At 45.1% G+C, this 26,190-nt stretch overlaps 1 protein-coding gene across 4 annotated transcripts in view; it reads right to left on the reverse strand.

The window, feature by feature from the left end:
* Window positions 1-26,190, reverse strand: part of LOC307246863 (protein phosphatase 3 catalytic subunit alpha) — an 84,583-nt gene that overhangs the window by 26,125 nt on the left and 32,268 nt on the right. For all 4 annotated transcript variants that reach the window (XM_080022896.1, XM_080022894.1, XM_080022895.1 and 1 more), the window contains exons 2-7: window positions 22,788-22,988; window positions 8,630-8,754; window positions 7,901-8,012; window positions 7,341-7,486; window positions 5,743-5,882; window positions 1,703-1,780 (exon numbers count right to left, since the gene is read on the reverse strand). In XM_080022896.1, the coding sequence (XP_079879022.1) occupies window positions 1,703-1,780; window positions 5,743-5,882; window positions 7,341-7,486; window positions 7,901-8,012; window positions 8,630-8,754; window positions 22,788-22,988 (802 nt within the window). The remainder of the gene's footprint in view (window positions 1-1,702; window positions 1,781-5,742; window positions 5,883-7,340; window positions 7,487-7,900; window positions 8,013-8,629; window positions 8,755-22,787; window positions 22,989-26,190) is intronic.

Below are 26,190 nucleotides of genomic sequence, written 5' to 3' on the forward strand. Positions count from 1 at the left end.
AAACTCAACTTGTCGTGTTTGGAGGAGAAAGAAAGCTGAGTTGCATCCAAAGAACACCATACCTACTGTGAAGCATGGGGGTGGAAACATCATGCTTTGGGGCTGTTTTTCTGCAAAGGGACCAGGACGACTGATCCGTGTAAAGGAAAGAATGAATGGGGCCATGTATCGTGAGATTTTGAGTGAAAACCTCCTTCCATTAGCAAGGGCATTGAAGATGAAACGTGGCTGGGTCTTTCAGCATGACAATGATCCCAAACACACCGCCCGGGCAACGAAGGAGTGGCTTCGTAAGAAGCATTTCAAGGTCCTGGAGTGACCTAGCCAGTCTCCAGATCTCAACCCCATAGAAAATCTTTGGAGGGAGTTGAAAGTCCCTGTTGCCTAGCGACAGCCCCAAAACATCACTGCTCTAGAGGAGATCTGCATGGAGGAATGGGCCAAAATACCAGCAACAGAGTATGAAAACCTTGTGAAGACTTACAGAAAACGTTTGACTTCTCATTGCAAACAAAGGGTATATAACAAAGTATTGAGATTAACTTTTGTTATTGACCAAATACTTATTTTCCACCATAATTTGCAAATAAATTCTTTAAAACTCAGACAATGTGATTTTCTGGATTTTCTTTTTTCTCATTTTGTCTCTCATAGTTGAGGTACCTATGATGAAAATAACAGGCCTCTCTCATCTTTTTAAGTGGGAGAACTTGCACAATTGGTGGCTGACTAAATACTTTTTTGCCCCACTGTACATACACATATATATACATACACACACACATATATATGTATACACACACACACATACAGATACTTACACACATACACATCATATACATACAGATATATACACATATGTACATACATATATATACTGTATATGAGAATGTACTAAGAGGTTCAAGGGGAACAATCATTCTCTTTGAAGGCTAAAAAGATAACGGCGTCACACTCAGTATTACAGCTTCTGCTGGAAATGTTCTCTCGCGTGTTTAAGGCAATGTTGGAATATATATAATATATTATATATAATATATATATATATTATATATAATATATATATATATATTATATATAATATATATATAATATAACAACTTTTGAGACAGACCGAAATCATAAACCATTCTTAGAATATGTCTGCAAATGTTGAACACAGCATTATACATTATGTAATAACATAATATAGTGAAATGATGTTATTCGTTTTCGGTAATGACTCAATCATCTCCAGAACTGTGGGGGTGTGGTCTCACCCTCATTAATCTGCATGAGCTTCCTTATGTGGGTGTAGTCTCTTAATATGATGCGTGTATCTGCTGACATCATGAGAATCGGGAGACGTCGTCTTTTTTTTCCCCCTCAAAGGGAACGGACTGAACAGAATGATAAGTGAAGTTTTAAGTGAAAATGATTGTTGCGTCACCTTTCAATTAACTTTCACTTCCTTGGTCTCGGCCAAGAAAGTGGTGCTTCGTCGCTCACTGCACTCTGATCAAAGTATTATTCATAATGCATTTCATGTTTTTTTTTTCCGATTCCAGTCAACAGGAAATTCAGAGCCGGCCTTTCCTTATTCTGGAGGCAGGCTTAGCTAAACACGTTAAGCACTTGAAAGCTTTTCCAGTCATTGCGCAGCGCGGTGCGGCGCTCCTATGTGACGGGAATAATTGCCGCGCCAATGGCAAATGACACTTACCCAGCATCCTGTGCCTCATGAGCCCGGATGACAGACAATAAGTTATTGTGTTGTAGAAAGTCACAGACTGCAGGGTAGCTGTCCAAGAGAGAAAGAGAGAGAAAGAGAGAGAGAAAAAAGTATTTAGTTGGCTCATAAATCAGCGGTTTAAAAAAAAAGAAATACTACCACACCAATTATGGCACACAGGAGCGTATTGACTTCACTCCCAGAAACACACCGACCTGAATGCACTTTATAGTTGAAACGGATAATTGGGGTTTAAACAAAAAGACGTGCGCTACATCAGGTGATTCAAAAGTCACAACAAGAGACTTAATTATATTTTCAAATATTGCTACGTACGATGCCTTTTACAAAAACACATAATTCTACCCTGAAGGAAATAAGCCGTACCACGCTCTTCTCCGACGCCACTCGTGCAGTTGCGTTCGGGTCAAGGCAGAGATGCGATTATTGGCGGGAGCGTTATCGCTGCCGTCCGGGGAAAAAACCTCTCTCTACTGTCGGAGTCTCCCTTTCCCACCAAAAGGGTTTGCCGGCGGTTACCATGGTGACGGCGTTTATCCGCCCAAACATGGTGTTTATGCGACGCGACGAATGGGACGTTTGAGGAGCAATCCAGGTCTGTTCACCGGGTGTGGCGTACATCTACTTCGAGCTCAACCGGATGAAGATAATCGGGGCGTTTACATGACAGTTAATAATAATAATAATCGTAATGTCGCCTGAACCCGAGTGCGCTCGGCTTATTCAAGTGCATGTAAACGCACTGATGGTTTTACATAACGAGCCACTTTTTTTTTTTTTTCCAGGACAGTGGATTTCTCCTCTGAATGAAAGTCTTCAAATAATGTCAAGTGTGATTTACAGCAGACGTTCCTGACAGGGAAAAAAAAGGGGGGGGGATCACTGTGCCGAGTGTGTGTGTGTGTGTGTGCACGGGGAGACTGGCCAAAACTAACTGCTAACAATCGACGTACAGTGAGCTTCCCGGAGTTTTCCGCTCTCGAACCTTTCGCTCCTTGGCACGAGGTCGTGCTGGAAATTTCCTCGGCCCCAAACGATATAGACCCGAGTCACAGTCCAAGTCCGACGGAATGTTTCTTGAGAGCTCTTGATATAGATCTCAAAACTCTTTAAATGCCAACGAAAGCACTCTAAAAACATTTCAAACCCACATTCCGGAGTTATTGCGACAAATTTACTGAAAACCCGTGAAAGTTGAGAAGGTGGAGGCCTCAAGGAGGAAGTGTTAAGTGTTAATACAAATGTGGTTAACTGAGTCGATGACACTGCTGCCACCCCACTATCATACCTTAAAAAAATAAAAATAAAATCCTGCTTCTTTCTTAACTGTGCACCACGTTGATCAACCAAACTAAATTAGAATTTGATGAATCGCTGAAGCAACGGTACAAAATCAGATAAAATTCAGCCCTAATTTGAAATGAAAAGTGAAAATATTGGCAGACGATCCGACAGTGGGACTTGGCAAAGGCTAATTAGCAATGGAGAGAGAGAGACACACACACACACACACACACACACACACACACACACACACACACACACACACACACACACACACACACACACACACACACACACACACACACACACACACACACACACACACACACACACACGGAGAATACAGCCCAGTGGACGGGAGGTTTTTCTGGGGGGGGTGGGGAGCATGGGACTGGATAAATGTTTAATTTCTCTCACAAGGTTTCCTACACAAGATGCAGATTTGTGCCATTTGGAGCCATTCAGTAGACTAAATACAATTTGGCCTAGTTGTGTACTGCTCAGTTTTCTTGGCAGGAGACCTTTCAAGTTAAAAGCGCATTCATCTATCCGAGAGCAGGCTGCAGATGTCAATAAGCTCTCCGGGCGACGTGGCAGGGTGTCCGTGACCGCACAGGGGTTGTAAAAAAGTGTGTGTAGTCCTTGCCGCCCGCCCGGCGAAGGGTGCGTGTAACATGTCAATGCCAGTTCCCATCCATCGCCACATCTGAGGGAAATACTAATCTTTCTCGTGCATGTACGTGGTGTTTTATGATGCTCGGCGGCAGCAGCCGGGAGGGACAACAAACGCGTTTGAAACGTGCAATTTCATGCCTCGGCGGCGCCTGTAAAAGTGTTAGGAAGGCCCCCACGGAGCCGAGGGCCAAATCCGGGGAAACGTGGAGACAGACGCTTCTCGAGCAGGGGCGTCTGCCTCACTCCGGCCACAAACTGTCTCATAAATTCAGATTACCAGTGTGATGCCAATTAGTGGCCGCCCCCCGGCCAGGAGATTGGTGGAAAAACAAGGCACCGGAGGAATGTCCACCATACGGCGGAAGGTTCACTGGGAAGCCGGTGCAGGGAAAAGGGAGCGATGGCAGTGGGACGACGCAACGGTGGTTTGAAGCCAACCGGCCGCATGGCCATGTTATTCCAGCTACACCAACCAGGGTGAACTTGTGGTTCTGGTGGTCACATTAAAGGTGCAGTGTGTAGAATTTAGTGGCATCTAGCGGTGAGGTTGCAGATCGCAACCAACTGCACAACCCTCCCCAATGCAGTGCAACATGGCGGCCTCTGTGGAATAGACTGTGGCTACGAAACGTGCAAAAAATGCGAAAGGCCCTCTCTAGAGCCAGCGTTTGGTTTGTCCCTTCGGGGCTCCAGTAGAAACATTGCGGTGCAACATGGCGGCCTCAGTGGAAGCGTAACGGCTCCCTATGTAGATAAAAACAGCTCATTCTAAGGTCACGCCAACACAAGGATTCTTATTTTCATGGGATTATACAGTAATTCAAACATACTTATGAATATTATATTCAATTACTGCCAAGTCCGTTCCGTAAATTCTACACACTGCACCCTTAAAGGAATTACCAAAGGGCGCAAAGAGGAGGTTCCAGTGCGGCGAAATACACCTTTCCACATCCTCGTTTGCAAGCGGTGGCATCCGAGCGCTATTCATCAGGTTCTGCACGGACCCCATTATGTGATCATTGACGAAATGTTTGCAGGAAGAACAAAAGGGAGAAGAATAGATTGCATTTAAGGAGGGCCTGGGGACGTGCCACCGGCATAGCAGCAGGACCCGGTAAGAGCGGCTCCGGCCGTAATGAGCTGAGGGAACGCTGAACCCATTTAGGAGAGAGCACCCTGCCCTGTGGTAATGTGCCAGTTCATTACAATTTGTGACAGTGCGAGCGTACCTGCTCACAGCATTTCCTCTGTTTGTTCAGCTCCTCCACTCGATTTAAGGTAATGTCACATAAATACTGGGGGGGGGGGGTTGGCAGCACCAATGCAGAGCGCATTCCTTACTCACAGTTCTGCATGGAGTAGTGTACGCCGAGTGGGAAGCCGAAAATAAATCCACCACACTTCGCAGGATCATTTCAGGTTCATTAAACGTCTTTTTTTCTGGTTCATTAACCACGTTCATTTGTGTTTTTGTTTATCGTTAGTCATTTTTACTACTCCCAAACGTCTACGCCAGCTGAAGCCTCTCTCTCCTTTAGCCAGGAACGACAGTTCTTATGCATCCATTGCGTCGCCGCGATCGCACAAAACCACCAAAAATTCACCAGTGGATCTACTTTTTCCCCTCCAGCGACTGTTTTTTGAAAGACCAACTGAAAGCACAAGATTTTTCCCCTCGCTGCGCATCGCCAGGAAGAGACGCCGAGCAGCACCGCTTACCACAACCGCATTACAGAGTGAAATAAATATGCTAATACATGCTCAAATGCCTGTAAATTCTAAACCTTTTGACTGAACAACTTGACGCCCATTCCAATTTGTCTATTACATGCTACATGTTTACATGAGGCCTCTTCTGTACCAATGATTGTTGTTATGGAAATTGTCCTTTACAACGACGCATCGTGATTCATATTTAGAGACCGTGGCACGGTCCTTTTGCTAAGTGTCGGCGTCGTTTCGGTGCTATGAGTCAAGTTTACAGAAGCACCAACATCATACCCGGTGACGGATGGATGAACGGGAAAGCCACGAGATGGGGCCCTCACCTGTAGAAGTAGGAGCAGCCTCGCACCGTGTTGTGCGTGAAGTGCTCCTGGTTCTTCTCGTTTCCAAAGTCCTCCAGCGGGTCGGACCAGAGCAGGTCGCACATGGGTCCGTAGGCAGGAGGCTCTTTGAATCTGTCTAGCTGTGTGAGAACCGCAAAGAGTCGGTCAGTCTGCGGAGCGCCTGCTTAAACGTACTTTACATGAATTGATAAAAAAAAACAAAAACAAACAAACAACAACAAAAAAAAAGTCAGTCCACCACAGTCAGAATATTTGGTGATATTCCCCTGCTCCTTAAGCGTGTTATGCTATTTTTTTGTTTTGGAACAGTGATGTCAGATTAAGGCGTTGCAATGGACACATTGTCTGTCTGGTTCATTTTGAACTTGAAGGACATCTTGTTTTATGGAGGGGATCTTGGAATACCATTGGCACCACAAATGTTTTGAGCCAGCAGCCCGTGTTCTCTCCCGAAATAAGCATTTCCAGGTACGGGTGCTGGCTTTCGGGGGCTTTAATCCAAAAAAAAAAAAAAAAGTGTAGTGCTGTTCATGGGTTGTACGGTCTGAGCTCTGAGTGAAAGCTGCTCAGAGAGGAGTTGTGACAGCGTCGCTCAACCTCAAAGTGACGGACGTACCGGATGAACTTTCGACCCGAAAACCACACGAAGTACACGAGACACAAAGGGAAAGTAAAATACCCGAGCGGCTGGCGGTGCAGGTTCTGAGGTTAAAAACAAAAAAACCCTACCTTTTCTTGGCGATAACTTTGAGATCAAAGCAGCACAATTCAGTCGAAGGATAAGGATCGTCATTAGAAACGTCGATTTAAACTGCTATTCAAGCTCGGCGGAAGCGGTTTTAAGGGAGTCGACGCAGATCGCCGGTGGAAGTCACTGTTCTTCACATCAACTCGTAAAAAAAAAAACTAAAAAAAAAACCCCAGAGGCGGCTTTGAGAAAGGACAGGGAACGCTCAGACCAATCGCTTGGAATGATGAGCTCATTGAGGGCAATGACTTTGCTTTCAACCACTGATAGCTGGGTCTCACACAAAAGGTAGCGGATTACGCGTGCGTGTGTGTGTGTGTGTGTGTGTGTGTGTGTGTGTGTGTGTGTGTGTGTGTGTGTGTGTGTGTGTGTGTGTGTGTGTTGGGGAGCGTGTTGTTAAGAATGATGGACACCTCAATGGAGGGAAACCATTATGCATGCGCTCTGATTGCAGCCACAAAGTCCATTTGGAATTATTGAATTAGCCGGGGAAGCTGGAATCAGAGCGAAAAGGCCCCGGCCGGCCAACGCATTCAGAGCGTGATTTAACAGAAACCTGGGCTGATTAGGTCGATAACTAAGCTTACGAATCTCAAGTCAAATCCAAAACAAATGGATGCTGTTTGTGTCCAGCTTTTTTTTTTTTTTTTTTTTCCTTTCTTTTTTTTTTCTTTTCTTTTTTTAAACAAATGCGGAGCAGATGCGCGATTGTAGAAAAAAATAAAAATAAAAATGTGTCCGCCGCTTGTCGGAAAGTCCATTTAAACACTGACATTGGTCTTTTGTGAATTTTGCCAATAGCCCAGAAACATTCCGAAGGAGCACATACTTTCCTGATGTCGTCGAGATTTGTGATTTCTGGGGACAGCCCTCCGTGTACGCACAGGAACTGCTGGTTCATGAGGGCGGCCAGGGGAAGGCAGTCGAAGGCGTCCATGCAGGCGTCGTACACCCGCTCTGAATACTTAATTCTACCTGTCGGGGGCGGGAGGGGGGGCACAGAGCGAGGGGATGAGCCAAGCCACCGCTGAAAATCCACACTGGGGCTGTGTGTGCAGGAGAAACCCCAAATAAGCGGGGGGGTGAAAACATCCTAAAGATATTTAAAAAGTAAGAAAAAACATCAACATTGACTTGACTTTACCCGTGTTTTTATACCTACACCGTCTCATCCAGAAATAACAAGAGCGGATTTAGCTTTGACGTGTAAATATCAGGGAGGTCTGAAAAAATAATAACATTTCAATAAAATAATAACTACCTGAATCCTTTACCATGTCAGACAGAACAGTTTCTCCCTGAAATATTTGAGGTACTCAGAAAAAAACTCAACTCTATTTCCACTGCGACAAAACCAGCTTAAATAGAATAATAGAAAACGTTACTTACATTCTTGTTTAAATGTGAAATACTCTGTTAAATGTCTACATTCGTGGTTCCCACGCAGCAGAAACAGTGTTTTGGGGTAAAGGATCTTTAAGGCCCACAAGTAGAGCACACACTGGAAGGAGAAGAGCAGAGCGGTTCGGAGGTGCAGTCAGTTCTCTCCGCAATGAAAGGAAACATTAACTATTCAGTTCAGACTTACACAGAGTGCCATGATACGGCGATCGCACTCAGGATTAAACATTCATGCGAAACATTTTGTGACAAGTTTCATGCCGCTGCCGAAAGATGAGGGGCTTGAACATTTTGAGAGAAAAACCCCTGAGGGGGGGGGGGGGGGGGGGAGATAAGCGCAAGCCTTCTCCATTAAAATATGATTTATTAACAAAAAGATTAAAAGCCTGTTCCAGTCACCTGACGCGGCGGGAAGCGCACAGCCGTCCAATTCACACCATGTTGCGGCCGCTAAACAAACCTAACTGGACATTATTTCGCTTTTTACCGCATTGACTCCGGCTTTCGCGGGCGTGCGAGACGTGCAGCTTTACAGCCGCACCAGCGCGCGCGCGCGGTTGATTAAGACTTCGGGTACGGAGCGTAGCGATTTGAAATGTCTGCGGCCCATTTTGAAACGTGCTCAAAGAGAGCTATTAATAATCCCAGCATCAGTCGGACGGATGACGAGTGTCACAATGGATTTGGTGTTTGCGGGGGGGGGGGGGGACGACTCACTTCAATACTGAAATACCCTCTGTCAACGTAGTCCCCCAGGAACAGGTAGCGTGTGGACGCTGGTGAGCCACCGACTTCAAACAGCTTCATCAGGTCAAAGAACTGCCCGTGGATGTCTCCGCATACTGAGACGAGGCGGGGAGAGAGAGAGAGAGAGAGAGAGAGAGGGAGAGAGAAGCACATTAGTATGACAGATGAGATGAGAACGACATCCAACACTGCTTTTCACAGGCGGCGAGGATTTGCACGAGTTGGAACGAGTAATTGTATGAAGATGAAAACAAAGCAAAAACCAAAATGAAGTCCTCACTATTCCACAGTTATTCTCTCGGTAATAATAGGCCCGTAATAAAATGTTCCGATCCAAAAAAAACAAAAACAAGAAAACCTCGGTACGTGCTGTGTTCATCGCTTCGGATCTCGCAAAGCCAATGAAACAAAACAATATGAAGTGATTTATAAAGCACATTCACTCTGCAGAGTTTGAGCCATAAAAGAACCCGAGCTCAACTGGAAATGCCTGCGAGATCGCGTGCTTCTCATTTGATCCGCGGCTCCGGCATCTCTTCAGAACGATTGCACACGTGCAGAAGTGCCGCTGCCGTGTGGGCGTCACCTCCACGTTGAGCTGCCGTCTCCCAGAAGCCATAAGTATCGCCGATCGTCAAACCGGTCACCCTGAAGGCGTCCCCCCCCCGCCCCCCGCAGTTCAGAGTTCAGATCAGACGTTTTTAAAGGTTACTCTACAACGGTTGACATTCACAGAGAGCAGGGGTCAATGAGCCAATTCGGTTCAATACACTTCGTCCCAATTAAAATCTTGATTACATTTTGAGCATTGGTGACTCAATGGTGACCTGATATTTCAACAAAAGTGACTAGAGCTCCTGGTTACTTTCGAACGAGCGGGGGAAATTGTCTTCACCGGCCAAATGGGGGGGGCGCTAACGCTTCCCTCGCATTATCAGAAGCAGAACGGATTCATAAAGCGGTGCATCAGCCATTTGTTTCCAATCCTCGACCGACACACAGCCGATCGAGGAGCTGTTTACTGGAGGCTGGGGATTGCTTCTCGGGGAGGCACAACCAAGCCCCTGGAAATCAATCAAACGACATTTATTTTTTCGGTGGCCCTCACGTGAACCTCTGGTCTATCGGTCCTCGGAGAGGAGCAGAGGCCAGTGCTGGCTTGATGCTTAGCAGCCGCAGACTGACTGAGGGCCTGCTGGGACGCTTGATTAAAGAGAAGGACGTATACTTGGCAAATGGCGGAAGTCTTGATGGATGACTGCATTGTTGGTCAAGCCAAAGCTTCCAGTTTGCACCGTCAGCATATACAACCGTGGGGAGTCAAGACCATCGCCTTAGCGTCGCAAGGTATAATTCGCAGAGCATTCTGTTAATTCTGAAAAATTAAGGATGAGTGCAGCCGTGGAGGAATGGTGAAATTTCTAAATTGCCAACTAAAGACCAAACAAAAAATGAGCACCGCGGTTGGCAGTTAAAACAAGTTCCAACGCATGGACCAGTAACAAGGCAGTTGTGAATGCGTCAGAGCGCAGAGATGGGGACTTCTGGGGAAGAGAGCAAGGGGGGTTGATGGAAACCCGTGCAAATGTCGTCCCCCTCCATTAACAGCGACCTCACGTCTCCACTCTTCACCGTGCGGTAAACAACTTGGAACGTCATACGCACGGCATTATGCAATAAAAGGAAATATTATGCAAGCGCAAAATGGCAGGATGGCCATAATGGCAAGCTGCTGCATGAAACGTGTCACCGTGCCGTGATTAATCTGTTCTCGAGGCAATTTGCTGATTAAATGGAGGTGACAGGGTAAAATGAGAAAAATGTTTAATGTGAAAAAAAGATGATGTCTTTTTTTTTTTTTTTCATGGTCGTTTGTTTATTTGTGACTTACATCGAGCGCTAAGATTCCAAACAGACTCTCTGGGAGAGACGGCCAATTAGCGCGAGCTGGAGGACAGCGTCAAAGAGCAATTAGCTGGAGTTACGAGCCCCGTGGGACGCAGAGCACGGGCTCCTCCGATGCATTGTAAAACCAGTCGGCCTGCCGTTGGTCTTTCATTAAGCCCCGCTGGGTAAATTGCTTAATTCTACAGTGAGGGCAGACTTCAAAGCGGCAGCTTGTAATTTGTTTCCTGAACTGTAAAAGGTGTTCGCACTCTCTCCTCCATTCGGGGCCTCGCTGCAAGAAGCGCCGCATTTATTGGCAGAAAGACGCCCCATGCTGTGCTGTGTACATTTGTATTCATTATATAAATTTGTGCCCTTTTTTTTGTTTATTTATGAAATGAATTTCTGATGCACAAAGCTGAAATTGTATTTTTTCTTGCAGTGGAAGAATTGATACTGAGACTAACATAAATATATCTAAAATCAATATTTTAAAGACTAATCTAAGCCTTACCTTTCGACAAATTGCCCGTCAACGTTCATTTCGCACGACTCTTTTCCTGCACTGATGCGATAACCAACACAGCGGAACAATCAAAGAAGTTCACCTGCCTTGACCTGGCAACCCGCCAAGGCTGGTCATTGCCATGGAAACCCGTCTTAAATAGTTCACCGGCGAGAGCTCATAGTGGGGAATGCGACGGCACGGAAGCCGACACGAAAAGGAGCTTTTTAGAGCGTTGCCAGTGGCGACGGCGCGATGCTTTGGGCGACAGCGGAGCGGCTGACAACCATCTGCTCGCGCTGACAGCAGAATGTTCTGGAAATGTTCACGCCGTGGAGTAGTTTGAGGCCGCACTCTGCAGCACGGCGCGTTACGAGGAGAGAGCGAACTCGCTGTTACGCACTCGTCAACGAGATGCACAGGCGGTCTTTCCATATGGCAGTTAGACAATTGCCTGGAGCCTCGCGGGCTGTGGGGGAGGGGCCTCATGAATTTGTGTGGATTTATTATTTTCATAAAAACAGTTTTCCTTTGTCACTCCGGAGATTGGCGCTGTGCATCACTCACATCCCATAAGTACCATAATCATTTGAAAAGAGTCCCTTAGAAAATGTGAATGAATGTAATGAATTAATTTGTTACATACGATGATTTAACCAGGTGAATAAGGGAAAGTAACAATAAGCTTGGTCCACCGCACTAAAAGGATTATATCCAGCACAAAGCCGGCAACAAGGGCAGGTGCGCTTTTAAAAGCACCCCGAGTCCTCCGCAGAGTGTGAAGGCGACCAGGTGGCAAGATGCTCAGACACCGCCTTGCGTCGCAGGTTCGAGTCCAGGCTTTTCCATCCTGTTGCTTTAATCAAATGATCGCAGGAGACAACCGAGCTCAGAAATACCCGGTGGCCAGTTTGGATAGTATGTGTGTGGAATAATAGGGGACCTATTGTGAAAAACCCACTTTTTCAGTGCTTGTGCACATACATGTGGGTCTCCGATGGGTCTACTAACGAGCGCACACACACACACACACACACACACACACACACACACAAAATAAGACAACCCAGTCAGTTTGTTGTGAGCTGCCTGTATCAGCAAACATGGCCTGAAACACCCCGCTCAGATTTTTGATCGCTTTGTATGTCACAGGGCCCACAGTAGAATTAGAACCCCACCCCCCCATCTGATGAACTCACAAAACAAATCTTTTAAAAGAAAGAGGAATTAAACCCAGCTGTCCGTGAACTGCAGATGGTGGAAATGTAAGTATTTATAAATAATTCTGCTTTGTTAAAAAAATAATAATTTAAAAAAAAAATATATATATATATATGCGCCGTAGATGGACTGTAGGCTGCGGCATGTGATCCGATGTGCATTTCTCCAAACAATCAATAAAAATTGTGTGTTTTTATTGTAGAGGTATTTATTTATTTTCCAACGTTTACATGAAACAAGAAGTCCCTGCGCGTCGCCGTGCAGTGTCCATGTCTCCCACAAGCTTGCAGCAAAAGTCGGAACTAACTTTTAAATGAGGCCTCGTAGATCTAATATGAGTCTAGATTCAGCAACTGGATTGCTTATTTCTTTGCCTCAAATTTGTTCAGAAACAGATTTTGGTGGACTGATGAGGTGAAATTAGTGCAAGTTACGGAGTAAATACAACAAAACCAGGAAGCCATGCACAAACCCTATTGGCTCACAGAACTAGGGGCCTGGGAGAGTGTTTCCTCCCACAAAAACAGCCCGTTTTGGAACGGAATTGTAAAGAGGCATGTTAGAATGGCTAGAAGGCATAATCTGAGTGGTATTTTCAGCAAAAAATAAAAAAATAAACATCAAAACATGTTTTGGTGACCTCAGAGACCTATATTAACTTGTGTGAAAAGGAAATAGGTCCCCTTTACTTGTATTTGACATAATACATACTGATCAGCCACAACATTAAAACCTCTGACAGGTGAAGTGAATAACATTGCTCATCTCGTTCCACTGGCACCTGTCAAGGGGTGGGATACATTAGGCAGCAAGTGAACAGTCACTTCTTGAAGTTGATGTGTTGGAAGCAGGAAAAATGGTCAAGCATAAGGATCTGAGCCACTTTGACAAGGACCAAGTTGTGATGGCTAGACGACTGGGTCAGAGCATCTCCAAAACGACAGGTCTTGTGGGGTGTTCCCGGTATGCAGTGGTTAGTACCTACCAAAAGTGGCCCAAGGAAGGACAACCGGTGAACCGGCGACAGGGTCATGGACGCCGATGGGCTCATTGATACACGTGGGGAGTGAAGTCTAGCCCGTCTGGTCCCATCCCACAGATGATCTACTGTAGCACAAATTGGTGAAAAAGTTAATGCTGCTATGATAGAAAGGTGTCCATGTTGACCCCTGTCCGCCGCCGAAAGCAGCTACAATGGGCACATGAGCGTTAGAACTGGACCATGGAGCAATGGAAGAAGGTGGCCTGGTCTGATGAATCACGTTTTCTTCTACATCATGTGGATGGTCGGAGTTAGGGTCCGATGGAGCATCTGTGGGAAGTGCTGGAACAACAAGCCCGATCCATGGGGGCCCCACCTCACAACTTACAGGACTTAAAGGATCTGCCGCTAAGAGGTCTTGTGAGAGTCCATGCCTCAACGGGTCAGAGCTGTTTTGGCGGCACGAGGGGAGCTACACATTATTAGTGGTTATTAGTGGCGGTCAAAATGTTGTGGCTGATCAGTGCATATTCATGAGGTTACAGAAAAATGATGTTTCAATGTTGTCTATTAAATAAATCCTTTTGTATTTACATAAAGGAGTACGAACAGGATCACTACTCATTTTTAATAGAAGAATTTGAACACTTTCTGTCCAGTAAAGACATCCCACCAGTAAGATAGCACAGAGGTCCCTCTGTTGGATTCTGCTACTGACGAATGGGCCTAAGTTTATCTAAAGACAAACAAACAAAAAAAAAAGAGGCTTTTTGGCATTGCATTTAGCGGTTCTAAAAGAGCGACTATCCACATGATGGACTCGCAATTTTCGTTTCTTTCCGAATCACCCAAACGTAATGTTTGCACCCGAAAACCGTCAGGGCCCTGTTGCATATGCAGTTGTTTCTGTCTGCTCTTCGCTGGTGCATTACTGGTGCGGTGTGGCCATTGGTCGATGAATCCGAGAGAGCAATCGAGAGCACGTGTTTTGATGCACCTGATCTCCCTCACGCAAGCGCAGCAGGATCCCTGCCTCAGAGGTGTAAACCGAGGTTGCGCGGCCCGACGGCCCTGGGTGTGGCGACATTCTGCAGGGGGGTGTCCGGCAGCGGCGCAGACCCCTCAGTCGTGGTTCTCCGGCCACGGCGTTATGCGGGAGGCGGGGCGGGCTTTCCACAGCGGCTGCCCTTTTGGGAGGCGCGAGCGGATGACGGAAACCGCTGAGTGAGTCAGCGATCGCCACAGTTCAACCTCAGGACAATCCCTGCACAGGAATTGGGAGTCATCACGTACAGTATGTGCAAATCAAACTCGAAAACCCCCTTTGGCTGCGGACTCTGGGTGACTCCCTGCTCTCCGATAAATGGGAGGGGAAGTGTATCAGGTCCCTGCACGCACGCACGTACGCACGCACGCAGGCTTCTGATTGGATGACAATATCCAAGCTGTTTTTATGAGCATTTAACGATACCGAGGGAAGCCGGGCTCCTGGTTCCCTCGTTGTCCTGCATTTTAAACAAGTCTGCGAAATGGCGTAATGTAACCTAAGAATGCTAATTTAGCCTCAATTTGGGAACAGAGGCGACGACGATAAAATTGCCGAAACAGAAAATCTTTCATTTGCATCTTCTTCATCCAACACACAGACAGTGAAAATGCAGCGGGATCCAAAGCCCACATAAGAAGGGAAGGTGGGAGTAACATTATCTGAAGAGAGATACAATTTGTACCGGCCGTCGCCCGCACAGTGATCGACCCCTCGGCGAAGCAGCATTTCAGCGGGCGGCGGAGAGAGAGTAGGCGGCGCGTTACGCAACAGGCTTCAAAACCTACACAGGCCGCCGCGAGGGGACGGGCTCATTGAGCGAGCAAAAACCCTCTGGGAAGCTCGCCAGCGCTGGCCGCCGCATCCTCGGATTAAGCCGGCGCGCGGACAAACGCCAGCAATGCTTCCAAGCAAGGGCTTTTTGGGTCGGCCGCCCCAGACGTAGAAACTCGGGAGGTCGTGGTTACAGCGAGCGTTTAGAGGAGGGAGCGGAGGAGCGTCAACCGCGAGTTCGCCATCTAATATGCCCCCCACCCCCGTCTGGCATCGCTTAGCTTGACCATGAAATGACACGAGGCGGGGCAGAGGTATTCAGTGATGTGATTGAGTGAAAACCTGTTCGCCAGGGGGGGGGAAGAAAGAACAGTTACGGAATGAATGTATGGAACGCCATTTGAGTCAATATGAAATAAATATGCTTATGAAATAAATCCCGAAAAAATAAAAGCAATAAATATATTAAAAAAATAAATAGGACATTTTTCCAAAAGACAATTTTTATTCATCTCAGGGGACTTATTTCATAATTCCACATTTATTTATTTAAGGGGACTTATATTTCATAATGACAATTTCTTATATGAATTAATGGGGCGTGGTTATCTCACAGCATCAGAACCGGGGAACACCGGCGCTACCGTTGGCACTCTCTCGTCCTCAGCTGCCGATACCTCCTCGGTTGGAGCCAGGGGCCGGTAGGGAGCGAGCCGGTCATGGTGGAGGGCCACCACCCAGTTCAGCTTGACCAGCCGCACCCTGTACACCACGTCCGACAGCTGCCCCAGCGCAGTTCAAGGGCCAGCCCACTGGCTCCACAGCTTGGGGGAGAGGCCCGTCTTTCTCTCCAGACAGCAGATCCATGCCACACCTGCCTCATTTATTTATTTCAGGATTTATTCCATGGGCATATTTATTTATTTATGTTTTTATTTAATATTGACTCAAATGGGGTTCCATACGAATGAAGCAGGTTTTAAAAATCCTTTCATAAGAACAACCAAAGCAGTTCTCCTCATTACGGACACTTTTGCCTTGATGTCATTTCTATGAAGCGCTCGTTCACTTCGCGAGAAGTGAATTAGTCGACAGTCAAGGCTTTCACACACTTTTATGAAATTACACTCAAGCTGTACAGCCAGGACAATAACGCCACACTGCGGGGCAGAGCAGGTCCCGCCATTACTGTAATGACAGCTTTGTTCCCATTGGCTGAGCGTCGCAATACTCATTTGGCTTACGACTCCGCCTGCGTACACAGAGAAATTAACAATAAATCTTCTGAAAGGATAAATTGAGCTTTCTTTGTTGGATAAACGATTTCCGATGTACCGCAACCCTCTAGGGCTAATTACCCCTCAAATTACCAGATCGCCTCAATGCAAATGGCGTAAAGCGCGCCTCAATGAGAAAAAAAAAAAAAAAAAGGAAAAGAAAAACAAGTTAGTCCACTCTTTATGACCAATTATAATAAATTCTACGTTACTTAGCGGTGCATTCAAGCTGCTATTGATGGAGGTTACCTATGTGGACCACATTAATGTGTGCTGTTGTATGTACTGTTGTCTGATGGGTACAGTGCTGTGGATAGGAATTTCCCCTTGGGCACAAAAGGCGTTTTCAATTGTCCTCGGTCCCCAGGAGCTAGATACCTTCAAGGGCTTTTTTTATGGTTGCATTGGCACCGCCAGTAGGAATGCTGAAGTGCCGTCAGCCAATGGGGTTCTGTAAACCTTCTCTGATTTCACCTCATCAGTCCACCAAAATCCGTTTCTGAACAAATTTGAGGCGAGAAATAAGCAATCCAGCAGCTGAATCGTCACTCATATTGAATCTACAAGGTGTAATTTAAAAGTTTGTTTGGACTTTTGTAAGGCAAGGGCTTGCATCGGGACACCACACGGGGAATAAAATAGATGAAATAGATGAAATAAATACATCTACAATAAAAATACGATTTTTTTTTTATTGTTTTTCTTAATTTTTGCTGGTTATTATTTATTACCGCCCAGTGCACGTGGGCTGGTCCCCGACTAGAGCGATTAGAAGAATGCCATTTGATGAGGGACGTCAGGTAGTTAGGTAGCTTGATGGCTACCTGTACGCCTTTGTAAACAAACAGGAGCTCCCCGAGCGCCAGGGAGGGCCACTCAACCCTCCTGATAAAGGTTGCAATGATGAGTTCTAAAATGATCCCCAGTAATAAAAGGAAGTGCTGAGTGATAAACAGTGTCAAGCTGTTTCAGAGTGATAGAGGCAGCGTGCAGGGAGACTCGACTAAAAGCTTCCTTTTATCATGCGAAAGGCATGATATAAGAATCCAAGTTCCATTCTCAACTTATTTGTTAGCTCCTCAACATGTATTTTGAAGGACAGTTTTTCATCAATACATCTACCCAGATACTTGCCGTTCCTTCATTTTCCTTCAAGGTGCGTGACCTGGAGAATTGCATGTAATTTGTCATCATATATTATAATATTACATAATAAATGTTATATATATATATATATATAGAGAGAGATATATAGATATATATATATACATATATGTATTCATATATTATTATTTGTATTATATGTAACTATTAGTATTATCATATATAATTCATATTACGTTATATATTGTTTATCACTATGTATTTATCCATGCTTTGATGATATTTTGGGCGGGCGACTACTTTGAGGAGGCTAGAGCAGCCTATGAAGCTCTGAATATTACCTCACTGTCGCGCAGCCTTAAAGACAACATTTAACTATATTGCAGACCTGGCAACCTTGGGAAAATATTTTGAGTACCACAACAGTGTAACAGGGAGTGTCCGTGGCCTAAGTTCCCTGCAGCTAAACGACTCCACCAGTTATTCACACCGAAGCCGTCTCTACAGTACACACATTCACATCATTAGGATAAACTCCTTGAAATGCATCACCTCGTGAAGTTACCGAACATGTTTACCAACGAGAGATACACCGATTGCAATTTTCCCGGCCGATTCCTATTTAAGATTTTTTTTTTTTTTTAAACTGTGACCTACAGATTCCGATTTCCGATCTGCAAAATAAACAAATACATCCATGAGTTACCACAATAGTGAGATTGCCGATTTTGACACGGTTTATTATTGTTCATTATTCACTGTGGAACAATAATAGAACATGAATCTGTGACTGCGTTCCAACAAAACAGAATATGGGACGGTCACCAAGTTTCAGTATAATTCAACCTGTAACTGGACCCAACATATAACTAACATGGAAATGTCCAGTTTAAACTTCAAATTAAAGTCTCTTTCACTTTAAGGTTAAATATACATTTATACCATATTTATATGGTACTTTGCAAATAAATTGCAATCATTACAAAAATTTAATAAATAAATGGCCGATTCTTCTCACTCTTATTCACTGGAAATCCTCCTTTGACCACCGTGTGTTCCAAGTGAATCAAACGTTTTTACTCGTTTTAGTCTCAAAGAGTCAAACTTTTCACCACGAGTGGAGCTCCACTGCGACAGTGATACATACAGTCTGCACAATGTTACAATATTGTCAGATGATAAATGATTTATCTAATCTTCTTTGTTTACCTTGGGGTACTTCCAAACAGCCGACTATGTAATTAAGTTACATTACATTTGAGTTTTGGAGCATTTTTACGAGTACAGTACATGAACACAGTATCGGTGTGTACATTTGGCACAGAATCTGAAAATATATCTGACACTGTTCGGCCGGCGAAAACCAACCAATTGCGTTCATGGCCAATCGATCGCTGCATCTCACGTTTTACATGTTAACATTACGTTCTCATTTATGTGCTTCATTATAACTCTCCCACTTCCGTTTGAGCTCACAATGCAGCGTTACACCTCGGTGGATAATAAAGTAGCGCTCAGTGCGTATCAGAGGATGCTGAGTGAGAGGAGAGGGAGGGCTTACACAACCACATCTGGTCCAATCTGTGGGATGTAGTTTAAATACCAAATAAAAGAACGCTATCGTTTTGTATTCATTGGTTGAATGGTCGGAATTTGCATTATTAAGATATTCAAAATCCCAGACGACCTCTAGTCTCATCACGATGTCGTGATAAGGTTTGTCCGCTCGCTCGACGTTAAAACGACGCAGAGAGATCCAGAGTAGAATCATTATCATGAGGAAATTGTTGAAATTCTATGTTTCACTATTCACGTCTACTTCCCCCAATTTTACCCATCACTCCTTCTGGTTAAAAAAAAATTAAAATATATATATATTTTTTTTTTTAAAGAGCTCAAGTTCTACCCGAGAGAGAGAGACGTTTCCAATCCAACCCAGCCCCGTCTCACATTGTTCCACTCGCCGCCGCGTCTTCCCCAGCGTCCCAAAGAGAGAACCGGCGCGATGAGGAGGAGCGGTTCAAAGAGCGGCTAAATAATGGGGCCGTGCGGAATGAAAAATAAGATCCGGGAGGGGGGGGGGGGGGGGGCAATCAAACCACATACAAGACAATGCTCGCAGCTCGCCGGGAAGTGGCAAATGCAAATGAGGATTTCATCTTCCATGCTTAAAGAGAGACGGAATAAGTTTAATTTGATTTTCGCTCCGTTCCGGAGACGCCGCCGAGCCAGACGAACCACGTCCTGTTGGGGGTGAAGGACTTCAAACCAGAGCCATATCCATCCACTCCAGCAGCTTCAACGGACGCAGACGGCACTATCTTTTTTTTTCCCGCCGTCGCTGCCCTCGACATACACCGGTCTTAAAAAGCCGACGACGGTGCGGGATTTGAAAACCGTGATGGGGCGTGGTCAAGAAGAGCTCCTCGCTTTCACTTTGTGTTGTTTTCCGGGGCAAGTGCCCTTCAAGGGATAGTTTAAGCTTTTTTTTTGCCAGCGGTACTCCACTAAATCCTTATTAGCCACACAGTCACAATTGAGGGATTTGGAACCTTTCAGCGGGACAGGCAAAGCCTTTCCTCGGCCTAAATAAAACATGATTTAAGTACCGCTCAGAAAACATGAAGCCTCCACAAGTCAAGAGCTCATGAGGAACCACTGAACGAGACGTCGGTGGCAAGACACCAAAACCTGACGACACAGAACGCTGACTTTGTCGCACCTTTTCGGTCAACGGAACTCAACCCCAACACGGCGTTCTAAAACATGTCGCCGCTTGGAGCGAGTGGCGCTCAAGCAATGTTCGGACGGCGAGAGAGACGGGAAGAAAAAACAAGAACGATCCGTCAAATCAAAGTGCTGCGCGGGGAGACGCGTGGAGGGGGACTTCTGCTCGAGGCGGGAACCCGGTCCGTGAGGGACAGACACCGGAGGAGGCTCACAGTCGCCCAGGCCGAGGACAGCCAGCTCCCTTTTGTGCAGTTCCATCCTTTTATTATTATTATTATTATTTTTTAATCATTTCTGAACGACTCGACGAGAAATCCTCCTCCCACGATGGCCCTCGAGAAGGAAGCCTTTTGTGCCGAACGCACGTATCCCGCACAGCGGCAGAGGATAAAGTGCTTGTCGCACGTCAACGTTTGTATTATTGCGTATTCTTTTTAGTGGAATGCTCTCCGTTGGAGGAGGACGGGTTGCCATAGCTCCTCCAAGTGTCTCCCCGCGCCGCGGTTTGAAAGGACATCAAAGGGAGTCTGATCACAAAGTCTAATGGGGTGGCCGCTCCGTCGGACCCGAAGTGCGGGGCGCCGACAATGGATGCTCCGCGTCCATGCATATGCATCGGTCCTCTCGTCCTCCGCAGAGGAGAAAGCGTGAATCCGCTCGACTGCAGCTGGGCGAAAAAGCCGAGAGAAAAAACGGAAAATGCAAAACAAAATGATAACGAAATTAAACCAAACTCATTCTTGCGTCTGATGAAAACCAAACTGCGCTAGTGACGAAGGAACATCAAATGGATCGTTTTTGGTTGATGGTTCGCCGCGTCGCTAAAAGGTCGGTGAGGGTGATCGCTGGGTTTTGTTTTTTTTTGACCTTGGGGAGAACGGGCTCAAAGAGCGCCTCGTGGTTTTCGTCGTCATTTTGGACACGTCTGAGGCTGATTCGGCTTAATCTTCATATTGCCTTCATTGCAGAGCTTTTACATAAACACCACCTACAATAAAGCAGCACAGTCGCGGGATGAATGCAAATCACAATTTTTTAGATTTTTATTCACAATTCTGACTTAAGGTACGGCTCATATATTGTGAATAAAAAAATATAAATTTTGCACAACAAATAAACGCATTATAAGATTTTGCTCAGAAAAAAAAGCTCCACGATATAAGCTCTGGAATCGAATTTAACTCATCACTTAAATGTTGCAATAAGAACCGAAATACACTGTGTGTGTGTGTGTGTGTGTGTGTGTGTGTGTGTGTGTGTGTGTGTGTGTGTGTGTGTGTGTTGCTTAACACCTCACTTCCCGAATTCAGCATTTTGGAAATGTTGCATAGAGCTCGGGCAACATTTGAAAAGCAGTTTGGTAAGGGATTGCACAAATAGTTCCCTCTAAGCACGATTTGAATTAGTGCTGGGCGATAAAACAATGACTTTCACAATATCTTTTTCCAGATGTCTAAATAAAATAGACTCGATCATTTCAGATCTGTTCATTTTCGCCCTTGGCAAGTTGTGACAGGAAGCCAGTATGGACGATCTGAAGCTGACCTTTCACCTCTGACCAATCGTTGTCGCTATAGAAGTAAGCCCCGCCCTGGTGGACAGGTTGCACGCACGCACGCACGCACGCACGCACGCACGCACGCACACACGCACACACGCACACACGCACACACACACGCACACACACACACACACACACACACACACACACACACACACAGTCTAGAACTCTGAGGAAAAACAGAAAGATGATGTATCGTTGGGACACATACATCCATAGTTTTAGACGGTTAAATATTCATTGTGTAAAACGTGTCGACAGGACGTCCCGACGAAGACGACAACCACCCCAAACTTTATTATTTATTAAGACCTACTTGTCATATTTATCTTGTTTTTGATTTGATCAAAATTTTATTTTAGTGAAATGTTAATTAAAGAGGCTGCACTAAAAGTAAAGTAGTAATATTTGTAATATTTATTTATTTCTAAAATAGCATTAACCGGGACTTATTTTGTCTTTAATATTCAATAAATAATATTATACATCTACATGCCTCGATGATGTCATTCTCTGTAAAGCCTGCCTATCAATTGTTTTTAAGCTCAGTAAACCAAGATAATATTTGACCGGAATCTCTCCCCTTTGTCCGGGACCCCCGAGCGAGAATTTTTTCAATCGGAAACTCTGCTCCATGAGTGCGTTTCTCCAAAAAACAACAAAAAAAAAACAAGACTTTGCACAGCAATGACGGGAGCTATAGGTTGTGCGGAATGAGAAGCCATGCTCTCACTCTCCGCCCACGGTAGCAGAGCGCACCAGGCGGGTGAACAGGTCCACAGCGCTTTCGCTCGGGGGACCAAAACGGCCTCCGCTGGCATGGACGGAGCGTTTCTTTGATCGGAGTCCCCTCTCCCCCCGTCTCCGAAATCTCCAACGTGCTGCAAAACACTACGCTTGTTGTTGGCCATGCTCGTCGTCATGTGGTACAGAACCAGAAAATTAAGACTTCAACACGGTTAATATCGCCCCGTGCCGGTCCAACCGAACAGCTTTGGCTTCACAGACTCTCTTGATCGACGTCTTGTCCGGACGCACTGACCTGTCACGGGGGCCTCGATGTCCAGCAGGTTTTTCTCCGAGCGCAAGATGGCGGCGCCCTCTCCGATGAGCCTCAGGGCCACCCCTTCCTCCACGCGGCCCTCCTTGGTGAGGTGCGCCTTCAGCACGTCCACCTTGGGCTTCCCCTCGCCGTCAAACACCTCTTTGGCCGTGAGCCGGTGGCTCGGGGGGAACGGGACGGCTGGAGGGGAGGGAAACGGAGGGTTGTGGTTATGGTTCACCCACAACGGCTGTCACGCCGCTTCCACGTCAATTCAACATATACTGTATAACAGAGCTAACAGCAAAACGCCAGCAAATGAGTCACAGAACAATGGTTATCAATAATCAAAGTTCGCCAGACAAAAAGTATGCCCAGCTACAATGAGTTGTGATGTACATTTTTGGAATTTAGAAAGAGCGACACATATAAAAGAAACGTAAACGAACTCTGAAAAGAGCCTTGAAAATGATTTTCAATGTATTGAAGCTGCAAGCTTTAGTGTTCAAAACGCCGCATCACAATCAGTAATATCTCGAAAAACTGAGCACAGGTGGCCATTTTTACTGAACGGCCTCGGAACATCATGGAAATTGCACATTTCTGATACAAAATCTCAATTACTGTCAATTTCCTTAATTAGAGCTCGAGTCGAGCAGCTTTCTTGCTTTGTTTCAATTTGTCAAAGCAAAAAGCAATTTGGAAGCCGATGCTTTGGGCCCAACCTTGTTTTGACTCAATCCATTGTGAAACCGTGCACTTCCAATTCTATTCATCACGTGAGGAAAATAGGCTGCGCTCCATCTTTTTGAAATGCAAATAATGGCAGAGCCTTTAAACCAGCTTTGAAGTGAAGAGGGGGGGGGGATAATTGCTTTAATGTCGATGTCCAGTCACTGACACACACTTGGTAAATGGACCAGGAGACAGCGGAAATTCAGCTTTTAAGAACATAATGATTGACATACATGCATAATCACTTTTTCTTCATTCGAGACTTTCAGGTAGATGGGATATTCTGTCCAACCCCAGGTATTAAGGGTCTTAAAACATTGATGGTTATTATCAAGGATAACTTTTGCCACAAGAATCAAACATGTCACAGTCCCTATAAACCACTCCCAAAAGCAAACCTCAAAAGTTTTTCTATGCTCTGTGACTCAAAATTAAATTTTCCTAAAAAAAAAAAAAAAAAAAAAAATATATATATATATATATATATATATGTGTGTGTGTGTGTATGTATAGCAGCAAAGTGGAAGGCTAAGAAGTAAGACACAAAGCAATCCTATCCTGAAAAATCAAAACAGAATATTAAAGCCCTCATCCCTTTGGAAACGAGACGTGTTCTTAATTAACATCTGCGTGCTGACTTTGCACATCGCGTACTGGTGCGAGTGGAGGCTCTGCCAGTAGCCATTATTAGAACAGCGCGGAATGGACAAGCCATCCCAATTAAGAGCCAACGGTTACCCGCAGGCGACATCAGCAGTAATCAGACCTCCACTTTATCTCCGATCACACTATGCTTAGCGAGATACATCACTTTGCATGCTAATTGCAGTGTTTGAAGCCTTCCAACAGGTGTGGGCCTGCAGCGCCGACGTGGACTTTCACTCTTTGCAGAGTGGCGTCAGCCCAACAGGCCAGAGTGCATCTAGATGTCAGAGCTTGGGTCAGATGTGATACTGTCCTCCATTTTAATCCCACGTGTAAGTCCTGCGGAGCATCAGGTGGCAGGAGAGCACATTTTGCAGTGTAAACAAATGGGTAGAACATTTACATATAGAAAAATCCATAAATATAATTAAGCGCACACACACACACACACACACACACACACACACACACACACACACACACACACACACACACACACACACACACACACACACACACACACACACACACACACACACACACACACACACACAATTGCCTGATCTGCATTTTCCTAGACTTATTAAGTAATGCACGCTACCCATGTGCCTATGCTGTAATAAACCAGTAGGGCTGGAAAAGTTGTTTTCAAACCGCTGAGCAGAAGCCATATGAAGCTCCCTACCTCAATATCGAGCAATTTAATTATGAAAGGCAGCTCATGGCTTGAAACTGCCTTTCGTATGCAAGTGTTTTTAATGCAACTTGCACAGTTGGTGGATTCATCGTAAATAAATCACTGCCAATGTCAATAAAGCTTTTCATGGCCTTTAAAAAGAAAGAAAAACCCTCATTGTTTGAGCTGCATGTTCTTTTCCCAGATCCACGCAGATCATTTTACTTTGCGAAAGGTTCAGCGAGCTCATCCACACCTCAAATTAAAAATGATGCAATGGGCTCTCGTTAAACAAACAAAGTCAATCTATATTTAAACAAAACAATCAACCAGCCCGGTGAACTATTCTAACAATATCATTGTTTCCACATGTGTTTCTGGGGCATTCAGAAATCCCAAACCAAAACAGAATTACCCTCGGCCCTTTATCCAAGCACAGCTGTGCCGCTCCAGCCCGGAGTCGCTGACTGACAATTAGGGCCACAACAAACAATTATTTTCTTTTATAATCAATTAAGGTGTCAATTACTTTTGCCATTGATTCCTTTTTCCCCCCAGTGACTGATTATGTTTGCAATTGATTTACATCACAAAACGACAGCAAGGAAAGGCAACAAGGTACAAAATGATGTCATCTTAGTCGCCCAATCTGTTTACCAAGCAGTTTAAAATATTACATTTGATTTTTTTTAAATATGGATTAAATACAGGCCACTAGAGCACACAAATATACAGCTATTTCATCAGGATTCAATGGCGTTAGGTTTGTGCCCAGAGGGCCCATTAATGTGACGTCGCAGCTGTGAGGTAAGTTATGAATCACTGTGTTCATAGCCAGAGGGAATGTGCAGTATTTGATTAGCGGTGTCGTACGGAGAGCGAGTTTCCAAAAAGGTAGCCCAGCATTGTGAAATATGCTCCATCAGTCAAGCAAAACCACGAGGGAAGCTACACAAACTTCCTTAAAATATGGCAATGGGAGGACGACGGACTAGAGCTGTCACAGTTATTACATGATCGCCTGATCGCAATTATTTGAGCTGATTGTTGTGATTTTTGGAAATTTGCGAAGGGCAATTTTGAGCCAATGTTTGAAATGTTGCATGTTGTCCATAGTGCAAACCTTTAATTTCAATATTCAGTATATATATTCACATTCACCGATAAATGTGTCTTCTTCACCAAGTTTGTGGGTTATACCAAACTATCTTTGTATAGGCTTATCCAGTGAACAAATAAGACAATTCAATTGTTAAAACACAACAGTTAATCGTCGACTAAGATGTCATGATCGTGCCCAAATCCTTCAAAGGACTATCCTTTTATGGAATAGTCTTAATTACTGAT

Source organism: Zeus faber (assembly GCF_960531495.2).
Source record: "Zeus faber genome assembly, chromosome: 22".
In the NCBI taxonomy this organism is placed as follows: domain Eukaryota; kingdom Metazoa; phylum Chordata; class Actinopteri; order Zeiformes; family Zeidae; genus Zeus; species Zeus faber.